Source organism: Equus caballus, chromosome 9, assembly GCF_041296265.1.
Source record: "Equus caballus isolate H_3958 breed thoroughbred chromosome 9, TB-T2T, whole genome shotgun sequence".
NCBI classification, from domain to species: domain Eukaryota; kingdom Metazoa; phylum Chordata; class Mammalia; order Perissodactyla; family Equidae; genus Equus; species Equus caballus.
In genome coordinates this window covers 67659687-67674461 of record NC_091692.1, presented here as the reverse complement: position 1 = coordinate 67674461, position 14775 = coordinate 67659687, and the positions used below count along the sequence as shown (strand labels likewise).

General features: G+C 37.0%; 1 protein-coding gene across 4 annotated transcripts in view; it reads left to right on the top strand.

The window, feature by feature from the left end:
* RSPO2 (R-spondin 2) overlaps positions 1-13002 on the top strand; it is a 148540-nt gene extending 135538 nt beyond the window's left edge. For 3 of the 4 annotated variants that reach the window (XM_070221271.1, XM_070221270.1, XM_070221272.1), the window contains one exon: positions 11095-13002. In XM_070221271.1, the coding sequence (XP_070077372.1) occupies positions 11095-11210 (116 nt within the window). In that variant the 3' untranslated portion in view covers positions 11211-13002. The remainder of the gene's footprint in view (positions 1-11094) is intronic. The other variant, NM_001109681.1, reaches the window with a different exon arrangement.
* The last annotated feature ends 1773 nt before the right edge of the window (positions 13003-14775 follow it).

Genomic DNA, 14775 nt, shown 5'->3' with positions numbered 1-14775 from the left:
CCTACATAGCACATTTCTGAAAGAAGAAAAAAGACTTGGAATATTCTTCCTTCTTTCTGTAATACAATTAATAACATTTTATTACCTCTGGTATTTGTGTCAACTGGTCTGAGGGGTACTTTTCTTGTCTTTCCTTTTTTTTTTTAGAAGGAGCTAACATCTGTTGCCAATCTTCCTCTTTTTGCTTGAGGAAGATTGTCCCTGAGCTAACATCTGTGCCAGTCCTCCTCTACTTTATATGTGGGACATTGCCACAGCATGGCTTGGTGAGCAGTATGTAGGTCCTTGCCCGGGATCTGAACCTGCAAATTCCAGGCACCCAAAGTAGAGCGTGTGAACTTGACCACTGTGCCACCAGGCCAGCCCCTCTTTCCAATTTTTGAAGTGCCAACTCTGTATCCTAGTTAGGAAGAAGCTCCAAACTTGACAATAGTTTAAATTTTTTCAACTACAATTTTGTTTTCTTTTTTTGTCCAACTTTTAAGAATTTCTGCAAACTAAGTAGATTGTCTTTCACAACAGAACCTGTTAATTGAATGACTTGAGAGATTCTGTAGATAGAGTGAAGCAAGTTTCTGGAATATAACCACAGGAGAAATGAATCTGCTATAACATGAGTGATCCACAACAGCTTGGCTTGAGATAAAGATAAGTGGTCCTTTGTCTGGGTGTGCACGTTCCTCTCGACACAGGGACAGTTTGATCTCTGCTGCTTTCTTCTTGGGGAATCACCACAGACAGAAGCTAGGGGAGAGAGTCCAGGCAGAAAGAGGTTTGCTTCATTTCACAATTTGGAAGCTAGATTCTTAGCTCAATTGGGAAGGCAGTTGACTTTCATTTTGAAGTCCTCTCGCTCAGTGCCTTCTTCTTTATCCTCATCCAAAGTCCTTTCTCTCACCTGCCCACATGCTTTTCAGCAGAGCTTTATGCTCTAGACTTGCATGTAAGTCTTAACTTTGCACTGAATCACCTCTGAAGCTTAAAAAACATTCTAGGTTTTCTCTCCTGAAAGTTTCCTTCAAGAGTCAGCGTATGGCTAGGGAACCTATGTTTAAACAAACAAACAAAAAGCTCCCTGGAGGATTCTGCTATCTGTGGCCTGTGAACTGGCTTTTGGAACCACAGGTCTAAACTTCTTCCAACTCCCACCTGGAAAGGAAATGTTTTCTTCCCTTGGGTTTTGCCATGGGCACATTGTTGATACTGAGTTGGAAATGCTAAATGTGTTGCTTGACCCCAAGAAACTGAGACTTTGAATGCCTTAACCCCAGGGAATAATTAACGTGAAAAATATAGATTGTAGGCCAAGCCCATTGGGGAGCTAATGTGGCCCAAGGGAACCCTAATATTGTGAGGGACTGGGTGGGGAGGTTGATGCCTTTCTTCAGCCTAGCATTTACTTATTAATTTGTTTGTTCAGCCGCCATTTAAATGATTATGAGATCAAAGACATTTTGCTGGGCACAAGGGATCCAAAGAGTATAGTGGAAAGAGTACAGGTTTCAGAATCTGCCAGATGTTGGTTTGAATCACTGCCGAGCTATGTGATTTTGAGCTATTTACTTAACTTCTCTAAACCTATTTCCTCACTGACAAAATGGAAATAATGCTTACCTTGTGGGTTGTTGTAGGGATTAGAAATAACACGTGTGAGGTACCTCATATGGTGCTATAATTTATTTAGCATTTATGTCCCAGGTATAGTATCTGGAACTTTACATACATTTTCTTTACCCTTCACAGCAATGATGAGATGGGTACCATTGATATCAGTTTAGAAATGAGGAAACTAAGCTTTAGAAAAAGAAGGTAACTTGTCCAAGGTCACCAGCTTATAAAAGGAAGAGCTCTGCTTTGAATTTAGGGCTGGCTGACCCCCAAACCCATGCTCTAAACATGTATCCTAGATGCTTGCCCAGTCTAGTGTCACATGACTGCTCCCACCCATCTAGGCAAGACCTGGGAGTGACCTAGCCATGGGCTGGCCAGGCATCCATGATTCTGTGGTTTAACTCATAGGGGAAGCAATTCATGTTGAATTCCTCTCCTGAAAATATGCAATTAAGGCAAAAGAGACTGAGGCTGTTATAAGGGGAAGGTAAGCTGAAAGATCAGTGGGTTTACTCAGGGCCAGGGTCTCCTTCATAAACCATGCGTAAGCTAAAGTTGAGGGCAGAAGCTATGTGGGAGCCCAGGAAGAGCAAGAGAGTTCGTTCTCTGATGGATGACAAAGACCATACGGCTTTGGTTCCTGACCACATTGAGTGTTTAAATCTAGTCCATATATCTTTGCTTTAACTCCCCTTATTCATCAAGTTTAAGTGACTATTGGTAACGTGATTTCTGGAAAGACTTCAACCATGAATCTATGGCACATGTTGGCATTAAATTGTAGCTATTTGTAATTATTCACAAACTAATAGTCATCATACATAAGCAAACACAAAATTACAACAGAAGAGGGTAAATTTTTTAATGAGAGAGATCCAAAGTGCTACAAGGTTGCAGAGAGGGGAATGCATTTATGGTCCTTCATGGAACATTCATCCCCTCACATCCTGTGTTGACTGTCTACGTCAGGCCTGCCGCTTAGGTGAGCTGCAATGTTGGACTGGTAACCCATGCTCTGACATAGCTAACACATTGAAACCATTACTAACTTTCTTTTCACTTGTAGGTGTGTCCTCAAGTTCCATAGAAATTGTGTTGAATCCAAATTAAATAAATGCTTGCCATATGACGATAGTCCTAAATATCATTTCTTGGACTTTTTTTTTTCATTTAGTTAATGGTTATTGATTGAAGACCAAGAAGAAGGGATTAAATCCTTTTATTCTAATGGAATTATCTTAAAAGGAACCCTCTGTTATAGTATGAAGTCAGCTATGGAGGAACTTGAAATACTTCTCTGGTTATCCCATCGCTCCTAATCAAATGAAATGAGTTGTATCATTTTCTCTGCAAAACCTGATGTTTTTCTGACTTAATTTAGGAATGCCAAATGAGCCTGATAGTTTACTGCAAATTTTATTTATTCTGATTCAATTTAGGGTGCGTGACTGCACAACGTTCTGGCAGAACAGTTTGAGTACTTAAATTTTTTCATGATACTCAGTTAGATGAGAATGTGTATAAAGTGCTTACAGTGCATGGTACATATTAGGAATGTCCACCGTCGCATTAACCCTATGTAGAAAACTTTCTAGATTGCATGTTGCTAAAAGGTAAGAAAAAGAATAAGCCGTGAATCGATGAAGTGTCAATTTACAGAAAGTCTAGGTTACAGATAAGTTGTTATTTATGCAGTTCATAAAGGGGTTTCACAGTTATTATGAGGCCAATGACTTTTCCCATAGAACTAGGTTAGAGTAATATTAGTTGTCTTCTAGTGTGTTTGTAACTCTATAACTATGTCCTTATCCAATGACCTTGAAAGCTATAAAAATACATAAGAGAGAGAGAGACATTGAGACCTGGTTCCAAGTCCGGTTCTGCTAATCAGCTGTTGGAACTTGGGTAGGTCGCTCTAGTACCTCTGTGCCTCGCTTGCTGCTGATCTAAACTATACAGCAGAGCTGGACTAGAGCAGAGACAATGAGTGTCTGGTATACTCGCTGTCTCTCCCTCTCCTCAATATGGCCAACTCGATCGGAACCCTTTGTCAGGAATCACCATCTAACTATCAGCTTTCGTACTTGATATTAAGTCTGTGCACACCCTGGACCAGAAGATAGTGAAGATCATTTTTAGTTTTACAACTCTATTCTTATAAATGAGACGCCCCCAAAAAGGATCTGTTCTTTGCAGGTAGTTGATGTTAACTTCTCTATAATAAAATGGCAAACCTGGGTTTGTGAATAACGTTTTTTTCCCCTAACTCACTGTTTGAATAGCAAATTTATCTTACTTTGCTTCTCTTTTTGCCCTCCTTTACCCTCAAACATCTTTTTAACAGCAATGTAATTACGTTTTTCCCTGTAATGCGCTTGGGCCTTGCTACCTACTGTTTAGTCCACTACAGAACTCACCTTAGCTAGAAAGGGAAAAAAAAAAAAGGCGTCCAATTGGGATTAAAAGAAAGTATTTAAGAAATTAGAGCCCCAAAACTCCCTTGTACATTTTTTAAAAAATCAGAGCTATTCTTACAGTAAAGGTGAATTATTGCCCCCTTGTGGTAGAATTATGTATTTATTTTCTCACACCAGCGAAATTGTGGAAAGTTTTAGTCTCCATGACTCTGAAACTCTTTGTCTTTACAATAAACCTAAAGTATTTATGAAAATATCTTTAGTTTTGAAAGCATCTCTCCCTGTTTGTTTATTCTCTGACTTAAACTCCATAGAATATTGTCTTTGGACTGATTTTCCTTTTTTTTCTGGTTTGAGGTACCAGGTGTCTAAGAGCTTAAGTTAAACAAAATCAACTAGAGAGACCAACGTTACGTGGAACAAACCCAGATCTCATTCGAATTACTTTTCTGTAATTCTTATCACTTTAAATGAGTTGGCAGGTAGGAGCTTGGGAAATAGCTCATTGCCCTTTTAGAAGTCGCATTATACACCTGAAGAAGAATGATTTTCCTCAGAGATATAAAATGAGGAAATTTTGAAATACCACGTACAGGAACTCTCAGTGATGACATGATTCATAAAGGCTCAGGTGATCTTCAGGACTAGCTTTTCTTCCATTTTCATCATTTTTAACATGAAACAAGATTTTAAAACCAAACGGGACTTCCTTTCAGCAAAATAGGTAACAGACTTCATGCTTAATAAAATGCCTTACATAAGAAGAGTTGAGAGGTCTTAAAGACAAAGGAAGCTGTTTCATATTCTTTTGACAATTAAAAATATGGCAAACTTTGACAAATAGAAGAACAGTATCCCAAAATCAGAATTTGGCTTGTTGAATTAGTTTTTTACAAATTAGCATAAATATGCTTAGGTAGTAAGTATTCTGAATTCTGAATGATTTTCATGTTTGTATGTTTAGAGGAGTACATTTGTCAGTTATTTTTGATTTTGAATGCTTGTCACTCTCCACCAATAGGCTTGTAAGACGAACAACTATTTGTAACTTATCTTCAGATTGTATATAGATTTTTGAAGCCCATGCCCTCTTTTTTTTTGTTGAGGTCACATTGGTTCATAATATTATATAAATTTCAGGTGTACATCATTATACTTCAACTTCTGTATAGACTGCATCATGTTCACCACCAAAAGTCTAGTTTCCATCCATCACCATAAGCTTGTGCCCCTTTACCCCTTTGGCTCCGCCTCCACCTCCTTCCGCTCTGGTAACCACCAGTCTGTTCTCCATACCCAGCACGTGCTCTTTTATAAAGATGAAATGACTAAGTAACCACTTGGAAGTTTTTCAAGTTATAACTTGAAATTCAAGATGCCCAGTAAGGTCCCCTTAGTAGGTGGTTTATTATTTTTCAACACTTTAAAAGTTAGTGGTTTGTCTCGAGATTAATTTTTTCTCAAAGAAAATTTGATCACAGTCAGGAAACAACCATTGAAGGATTTCCCAGTCCTTTCCAAAGACATCTATCTATTGGTGATATGTTTTTAGTGGAAAGAGTATTATTTCTAAAAATATAATTTGAACTTTGCACTATAAATAAGGAGCCAAAATTGATCCATTTGCTTTACTCATTCTAACTAACTCTGTACTCTGACTCTCGGCTTATGTAAATAAATAACCATCAATATGTTATTCTGAACTGCTATGTACAATGGAAAGATTTTTATCTTAGACTATGTAGGATACGCTATGGTGGATCCCTTAGCGCTCATCATATTTGTCCACTGGGACTCCTTTCTAGATTAAAGAAGCTTCATGAGCTAATCCATTCTTAACGTCTGAAGTGTTTAGGTAGTTTAGCAGTTCTTAAGCTTTTATATCTTAGATCCAATTATGATTGACTGTGCCACTAAAGGATCTGCTTACCACCACACTGGGAATGCTTTTGTATTACAGGTGTTTTCTTATACCTATTTATGATAAGTTTTAAGGACATGCAATTATTATTGGGAATAAATTTAATTGCTGTGGCCTTAAAATACAAAATACTTTATTGCTTCAGTAATCATAAAAAGAAGAAGTCATGAAAAATTGTAGTAGGGCATTTAGGTAATTTACAGATTTTTTCAGAATTATAGTAAACATTTCTATGCATAAATCTCTGTCCAAGTTTAGATTATTTTCCTAGGATAGATTCCTAGATCTGAGTCAAAAGTTAGGAATATTTTTAATGCTTTTGTACACATTGCCAGATGGCTTTTCAGAAAGGCTGTATCAATGTTATGCTCTCATAATGCATCCTAATGTCTGTCTTACCACGTTCTCACTAGCTTTAGATATTTTCTCTTTTAAGAATCTTTGTAACAGCAACTCATTTTATTTGGCAGTTTTAATTGTAAGTGAGATTTGATTGTTTAATATATTTATTAACTGTTTTTATTTCCATTATGAATTGTATTTAGGTCTTTTGTCTATATGAGCTTTTAAAAGGTTTTAGGAACCAGCTGGCATTTTTTCAGAGAATCATCCATCACTCTTAAATAAATCAATCTCTGTTGCTACTCATTCTTGGGCAAACTCAAGTTGCCCATATGAAAAAAAGAAATAGTCCCGTTGCTATTCATTGTCTACAACTGAATCTTTGTGACTTTAGATGTGGAAGCGATCTTTTTGTGTTCTGCCTCCAGCATGTCCTCTGAAGTATGGCAAGATTCATCGGGTTGGTGATTACATGGGCTTCTTGTCCCTCAGATTTAGCTGTTTTAAGGATGACTGAGTCTCTCTGAGGTGATCCCCAAGTCTCCGTGGTGAATTTCATAAATACAGTGAACCCCAGGTTTCAAGTTAGCATCACAAACTTACCATTAAAATTTAATAGAAATTGGTCTTGGTTTCAGGTGATTCCCTTTGTCATCATAATTGTGGTTATAACAATGGTAATTACAGTTAATTACATTTGTCATAATTGTGGCTTGCTTTCCCCAGTGTGTGTGGAGGGAGAGGAGGACAGAGAGAGAGAAGCTTTTATCTTTTGTGATAGTCACAGCTACTGCATTTTTTTCTTCAATTTCCTTTCATTGTATTTGTCATTAGAAAGTCTTCCTCAAAACTCTTAGTAATCATTATGAAAACCCTAGACAACCTTTGTAACTTAATAATGGATGTACAAGAACCATTGTTCCAGTGATGAAAAGACTCTTACCTAAACCTAGTAACTGTAGAAACCATTTGAAGACCTTCCTTGAATTTGGGAACTTATGAATGAATGAAATTCATGTCTGACTGGCCGTGGAGTCAGTATTTTCACAGCTTCATGTAATTTGTGAGTCTGCCTGATATCTTAGTTCAAAATAATCTCTCCTATTTCTAAGTCTAATAGCAGTAATCTACAGCTGCATGTTAGGAGTATTTCCATAAGGCACTGTTCACCTTTCTCTGTAGAAGAGTTGATAGGTTATCCTGTTGGACCATTTCCACATGTGTGCAAGTCAATGTAATTATGTTGGTCAGAGTGTGGCTTTGATAGTATCTTTCTGACTTTGTTCATTTTGATGATAATCTTGTCTTGCTAGTGATATTTTACACGGCTTTCACCCTAGGAACACAGCGTTTTCATACCTTTCTAGTGAAGGTTGATCGTAGCATCTTCAGTCTATAAATGTAAAAACAGAGTCATGAGTATAATGTCTTACTAGACATCTGAGTTATAAGATTGTGCCTACCTACCAGCTTTCCTTCCTCCCTGAGGAGGCCTTTCTCTATTAAACTGCATTGCTTTCCTTAACAACAGTAGTATCTAGGCCAGTTGTCATCTTGCATCTGTAGAACAATGCTGAAAAGATTTGCTCTGTAGATCAGACTCACTCAATAGTGATTTGTCATAGCTGCTGCATTCTTAAAGCATGCAGGACAAAGATATGCAGAATTTGTCATTAAACTCAAATCTTTTCTGCTGATCTTGGGCACTATATTTTCCAAGTCTTGTGAACTAAAAAGTAAGACAGTTAAATCGATGAGTTGAATTACTCTTTGGGTGGCTGGTATCATACTTGCGTTTAAATGCTTCCTGTACAGGGTGAAAGTTTGGAAGTCATTCTCCAAGTCTAATCTCATATCCACAGATGTGAAGAGGTTAAGTGGAAATGTAAATTAGCATGCTTGTATGTCCAATATAACTTCTTTTCAAATACATAGACAAAAACAGATTTTTTTGTTAGCTTTAATCCTTATGATTAATTTCTTATGTTTGAAAAATCTTAGAGTTGAGAAGGAAGTATGTACAAGATCCTTTTTATACCTTCTCTTAGGTTATGTTTTAATATTCTTTTATTACTTTGAGTTGGGCTTAAAGTCAAAAAAACCTACTGTGGACCACAAAATATTTTCAGTTAATTTAGGCCTATCCGTGGTCAAATCTTGGCTAACCATCTTAATTCTTTGGTATTTGCAATATATCCTACATGAGAAATGGGGCTTACCAAAACCAAAACCAAGCAATGAACCAATAGCATAGAGATGTCATTCAAAAGAGACTTCTGAGGAAAATTTTTAGGGTTGTAATTAGGTCTCCCAAAACATCTTTAGTTGGAACCAGTACCATGTAACTTATTGCCGATGGGCTAATCATACAATTTGAAAACTTATTTCATATAAAATAAGTTTGCAGAAGCATTACTGAATTTTTGGCCACAATATGAACTACTTTATGTAAATATTTAATAACTTCCCTATCACACAATATTATCAGCCAGCAAACCCAAAGACTCTTTGATACTGACAATTATATCAGAATAATAGGTAAATGACATAAAATTGACCCTTTTAAAATGAGTTTCCATTCATTTAGCGTGGATTTGCTGTTAGAGTAACGTACATTTAACTTTCAACTACATAATTTGTATGAAGAATTGAGGCGGTGAATGTGAAAAGCTTTCTTTAAGTAACATATATCCAGTATATGTTTTATCTTAACATATTTTAAAATTTATTAATATTAGCATTATTTTTCCATTCACTTAAGTTCCATTTGCTCTTAAACTTCAGGCTTTAAATAAATTAAACATAAACTAAATTAATTTTTACAATGTAGTCAGTAATGAATTTTTTTAACTAAGGAACTTTTGTTTGGTTAAAGAAAATATAGAACTAAGAACTTTCTTCATAAAACTTTATAATTGAAGCTTCTTTTTAAACATGCTATTTTATGTTAAGTATTTCATTCCTCTTCCCTCATTATGTGTGTCTCATCATTAGATATAATGTTGCTGAATAATTGTAACTTTACAGCTTCTTTGATTAATGATGGCTTGGACTAACGTTTCACTGAGTAAGATTATGCCTATGTTTAAAGATGGCAAAATGCCATTATAACATTAATGCCAGAATTTAACAAGAACCAGAAGTTAACTTAAAGGGCCTTCATAATCTAATATGAGGGCATGATCACATTGTGATTATTTTACTGTAGTGTCCTATTAAAAATGTTATTTTTTATATTTTTTCTTGTGATAGTTTTACCCCTCAAACATTTCGTGAACATCAGCTGTGTGCCAACCATGTGCTACAGTCTTGAGTGAGACTGTTTTCCACCTCAAACAAAATGGATACTTCCTGATGAGAAAGAGTGGAAACGAGGAACACCTCCCTTATTTAGAAATCTCATAGTCTCTCTTAATCTAGCATACCCTGGTTTCCAAAGCCATTTACCTGTTTCTTTTTCATTTCTTATATCAGCCACTTTCTCCATCGTCTGGATTGAAAAGCTGGCCATCTATGTCTCTGTAATGAAAGGGTCTTGGATGTTGAGTTTCTTAGGTATGGGGGAGGCTGGAAAGCATGGATTAGCACTGAATGTTCTATTTGTCGTATTGATTACTACAGTGTCTAATAGCTATACCTCACAGGAAGAGAAAACTGAAGTTTTGTAGAACTACATGATAAATTCGGAAGAAGGGCAGGTAGGAGAGGAAGAATAGGATTTGAAATTTCTAGTCTGGGGGAGAACCTTCCCGTACTGAAGGTGTATGGTGATGTCTGACTTTCTGTAAAATGTAGGTGACCTTTAAAGCTCTTTTCAATTCTAAAAATCCCATGATTCCTATGTGTTTAGAACTCAGAGAGAGCAATGGACCTAAAGCGAATGCCTATGTTCCTTATTCTCATTTTCTCACAATCTTATATATACATGCTTGCAAAGAAACATTGAGACCTTATAAAAACTATAAATCATAACCACAAGATAGAAGAAGTAAAGTATAGCAGAGGCAAAGGGAAAACTATCTAAAATCTCCTGATAGAGGAAAACCTCACCCATTTAGCTCGTGGTCTGGGCTTCCTAGTGGGTAAGGCAAAGAGGAGAAATAACGTGGTTTGATTTCCTGGCAGTAAGACACATACCACCAGTTCTTCAGAAACAAGCATTTTTCTCACTCTCAATTAATAATAAGAACAACTTGTCTGGGGGAGTTGTATAAGAAGCCATAAGCCACATAATGAATGAAGTCCTCGTGAATTTTTGTAGAAAGTAAAGAAGTATTCCACATATGTCATTTCGTATATTGGTCTTTGGAGAACATGGGGGGAATAATGTTAAAAGCAAGACATTTTTTCCTCCCATGGGGCAGGGAGAGGGGAGTTTGAAACTTCTGGTATATTTACTGTAGATAAATGCTTATTTTCTTTCGACCCACTGACATGTGGAGCAGTAGAAAGATGTAAAGATGTCTAGTAAAGGGTAGCATTGTTAAAAGTCGGAGGGGATAAATGGAATTTTTGTGGCAGGATGATATTTGCAAGACTGATCAGGCCGCTGGGAGGTTTTTAAATACGCCAGTTCCCTGTAACAGGAAGATCAGTCTCTGCTTTAGACAGCATATCCAATTTAGTAAATTATTATTATTCCGTCAAAATTAATGTGAACAATTTTCTCTTTGAGGCTGCTTTTTCCATAGGTGATGTTTTCCAGATGGGCTTTGTGTAAAACTCTTAATGTTTTGTGTTTTCTTTGCTAGAGAAAGAGCCTTTTCTGACATGTCTTCATTTCTTTCTCTTTCCCTGTTGTAGGGAAGAGGGCACCCAAGGCAAAGGAGAAGAAGAACAAGAAAAAGAAGAGGAAGCTGATAGAAAGAGCCCAGGAGCAACACAGCGTCTTCCTAGCTACAGACAGGGCTAATCAGTAAGATAAAAGACACAGAGGGTGGATTTGGGTGTGGGGGGCTGTTTTTGCAAAAGTGCACAAAGCTGCTCTCCACTTCCAGACACTGGTGTGTGGCATTTGTGCTGCTCGGACCAGTCACTGTTCCCAGTAACATTGTGAAAGGAGGAGCCACAAGCGTGGTCTCTGTTATTTATGCTTTGATTTGCATCTGGAGACTGGTGGCAGGAGTTCCTGACCTGAATCAGTGGAAGCAGGAGGAAGCGTACAGCATGTGACTTGGCTCGATGTGCGCCGAGAGGTCCCGGCACCACAGAGAGGCAAGAGGTGCGAGGCTGCAGAGCACCACTGGAGAACAGACTCGTGCATCTTTATGGGAAAGAAGCTCAGCAGGCAAAGCGCTCTTCACTTGTGCCCTTTGTTTCTCACATTGTGCATTTTCCAGGATAAATCTATGTGGATATCTACTTAGTGTTACCACCTGTCACTCTCAGCATCTGTCACCTTCACACTGTTGTGTGAGGAAACTGCTTTTAGCTGGGGATATGCTACAGGAATTCCTGCTCAGTTTCACAGCAGCTCTAACGTGTACATATTCTGCTGGGGCTACATATAAACCTCTTATTTACTGTATATTTATGCTTTCTTATGTGTAACGTCATACCTGATTAATATTATGTCACTTTGTTTCTAGTGGTTCCTAAACATTGTCCAGTAAATGACTGTTCTAGTTTTGCAAGTTGACAAATATTTTCTTGCCCCCTGAAACTTAACTTTTCTTTTCTTTGTGGGCTTATTTCTCATTGTAAGGATAGGATAAGCTAGTTTGTACATAGGGTCAGATGACTGGTGTCAAAGAATCTGAATATCAGCAGACCTCCCCCACTCCATGTCAGCTCGCACAGATAAAGCAACATGTGGCATCTGGCAGTCAGAAGCCAAAACTCCCTTAGAATCGAAGATGTGATGACTTTGTGACGCCTAAAATCATGAGGAATTATGTGCGGCCACTTGTAGTACTCATCATGCAATTTCAGAGGCCAGCTAGAGGGTTTTTCAAATTCTTATTTCAAACTTCAATTTATATATATATTTTTTGTCTTTAAAGCTGTCTCTGACTTACAATGACAGGGAGTACTTACCTATATCCTTAGGTCACTGTAGCAGTTACCATCGTCAGACCATGCATAGAATTCGAGAAGAAAACAGGATGAATTCCTCCAACTGCTGGTCAGATCTTAACAGATCTCCTTTGAGTCAGAATCTATTTCGTATCCAAGACTGAGAGAGGAAACTACGGAGCCTTTTAAGGACACTCGTAGAGTAGTTTCAACACCATCCTTGTCCACTTGGGGGAATCAGTTCTTAGAGGGTTTTGAATTGGCTTCTTCTGAAAGCATCATTATCTTCCTGGCTGATCCAGAAGAGAATCAGAACAAAAAGAAATGGTTACAGATTTTTGAGGAAAAAAAACAAAGCAAGGTAAAGCCTTTTTCTCACCTTGCATTGGCAAAACTACCTCTTTAGCACTTTTGTTTAACTTTTGAGTCAGAAGCATCTTACCAATAAGTATAAATGTCATATACATCATTATGAAAATATTGCTATAAGATAATAAGCCATATATGAATGTTGTATACAACTTTGGGGTTTGCGTTTAATCCTAAAGTGATCATCTTCTTTCATGTCTATTTACATTATATTCCTCTTTACTAAGTGGGGAGGGGGCTCCTTTATATAGTGCTTCATCATTAATAAGTCAATACCTGTTCTGTTTCTGGGATGTTCTTTTCATGCATTAAAAAACTTCAAAATTATTTTTTGTGGAAATTCTTTTCTTTGGATATACATTTAGGAAAAAATACTATAACAACTCTACCCTCAAATAATGGTCCTTAAAAAAAAAAAGCAGAAAAATACCCTTAAAACCTATGTTGGTAAGTACATCTGGGACACTAACTAGTTTAGCTGTAAATTACACTCTATAGTGTGGTGGGTATGAATGGGGATTTCAGAGCCAGACTGCTGGAGTCACAGTCTAGACTATCTTTCTAGGTCTATTTCCTCATCTGTGAAATGGAGATAACAATATTTTCTACCTAAAGGGCCGTTTTAAGGACCAAATTAAGTAAAATATATATAGGGTTGTGTTTTAAGGATTAAATTAGGTAAATATGTGAAATATGGTCAACACAGCATGGTATATACTAAGCATTACACAAGTTGTTACCTCTGTCCTTGGTTATCCAAACTATTTCAACACTATTCATTTCTCCTTATCAACAAAATGGAATATATTTATGAAGGCATCAGTTTTCTTCAACCCATTGCTTGATGCCTGGATATTATATTATCCTTATGGGAACTGATTTACACTACTTGATTTCTGAGCCTCCTAGTTATGAGCAAATACACAACAAAGACGCGTACTACTGTGTAGTTTACAGCCTCAGGGTAATTATATGAAGAACTGACAGTTTTCCACAAATAGTTATACTGTTCCAATACTTCATACAATGTGTATAAATAGAATATATGGAACTGGTTTTCTTAATATTTTCTTAATATTTTCAGGTAGCATCTGGAAAAGTAAACAATGGGACAACTTTGTCAATTAAGAAGTTTGGGGGGGCGGGGGGGTGAGTGAAATGAGTGAAGAGGGCCAAAAGGTACAAACTTCCCAGTTAATAAAAGTCTTGGGGATGAGATGTACAGCATAGTGACTACAGTTAATATTGTATTCGACATCTGAAAGTTTCTAAGAGAATAAAGCTTAAGTGTCCTCATCACGAGAAAAAAAATTCGACAGATCAGCACTCAGGAAAAGCCAATTTTATGAATATGTCTGTTCTTTTTCAAAATGCTAGTATCAGTCATTACAAACATGGAATTTTCATGCTTTGCTAGAGACATTTGGAGAAAAGTTAACACAGCCTCAAGCGTGTGATTCATATAAAGGTGATGTGTGACTCCAACTTTTTTTTCTTTTTTGCTTTAAAAGGGAGCTGTGAGTAGGAGAGCAAAAGAAAAGTGAATAATACTTCTGTTCATTTTAGAGACATTTGTGCACAGTGGATACTACTTGATAATACCAAGTTAGAAAAGGCACAATTAGACACCTTGTAAATGTATCTATATCTTAACGTAAATGTATCTATATCTTAATTAACCTCATCACCCGCCCTCTTCAGGAGGAATAACCATTCCACTATATGTTTGATCCCATTTCCTCTTACTTTTGTGGTATCTTCAGTAGCCACTTCTTTCATTTCCTCAGCCCTTCCTCTCCCTCTGAGTTAAGGTAACTCTTTCTTTCAAGGTCTTCATTGTCTACTTTCTTGAAAGAGTAACTTACATTCATTTCTGGCTTCTCCCATTTTCATCTGTGTCTTAACTCTTCATAATCTTGTTTCTTTCCCCGACTACATTGTAATTGTTCTGACAAAAGTAGCAATGACGCTCCTCTTGCTAAATACAAGGAAGATGTTTGTCTTATTTGCCTGGATCCTTTTGTATGTGTCCTATCTGCTATTTCCACCAAGTTTAACACTGTTGTTCTGTCTTTAGAAAATTCATCACTCATTTGACTT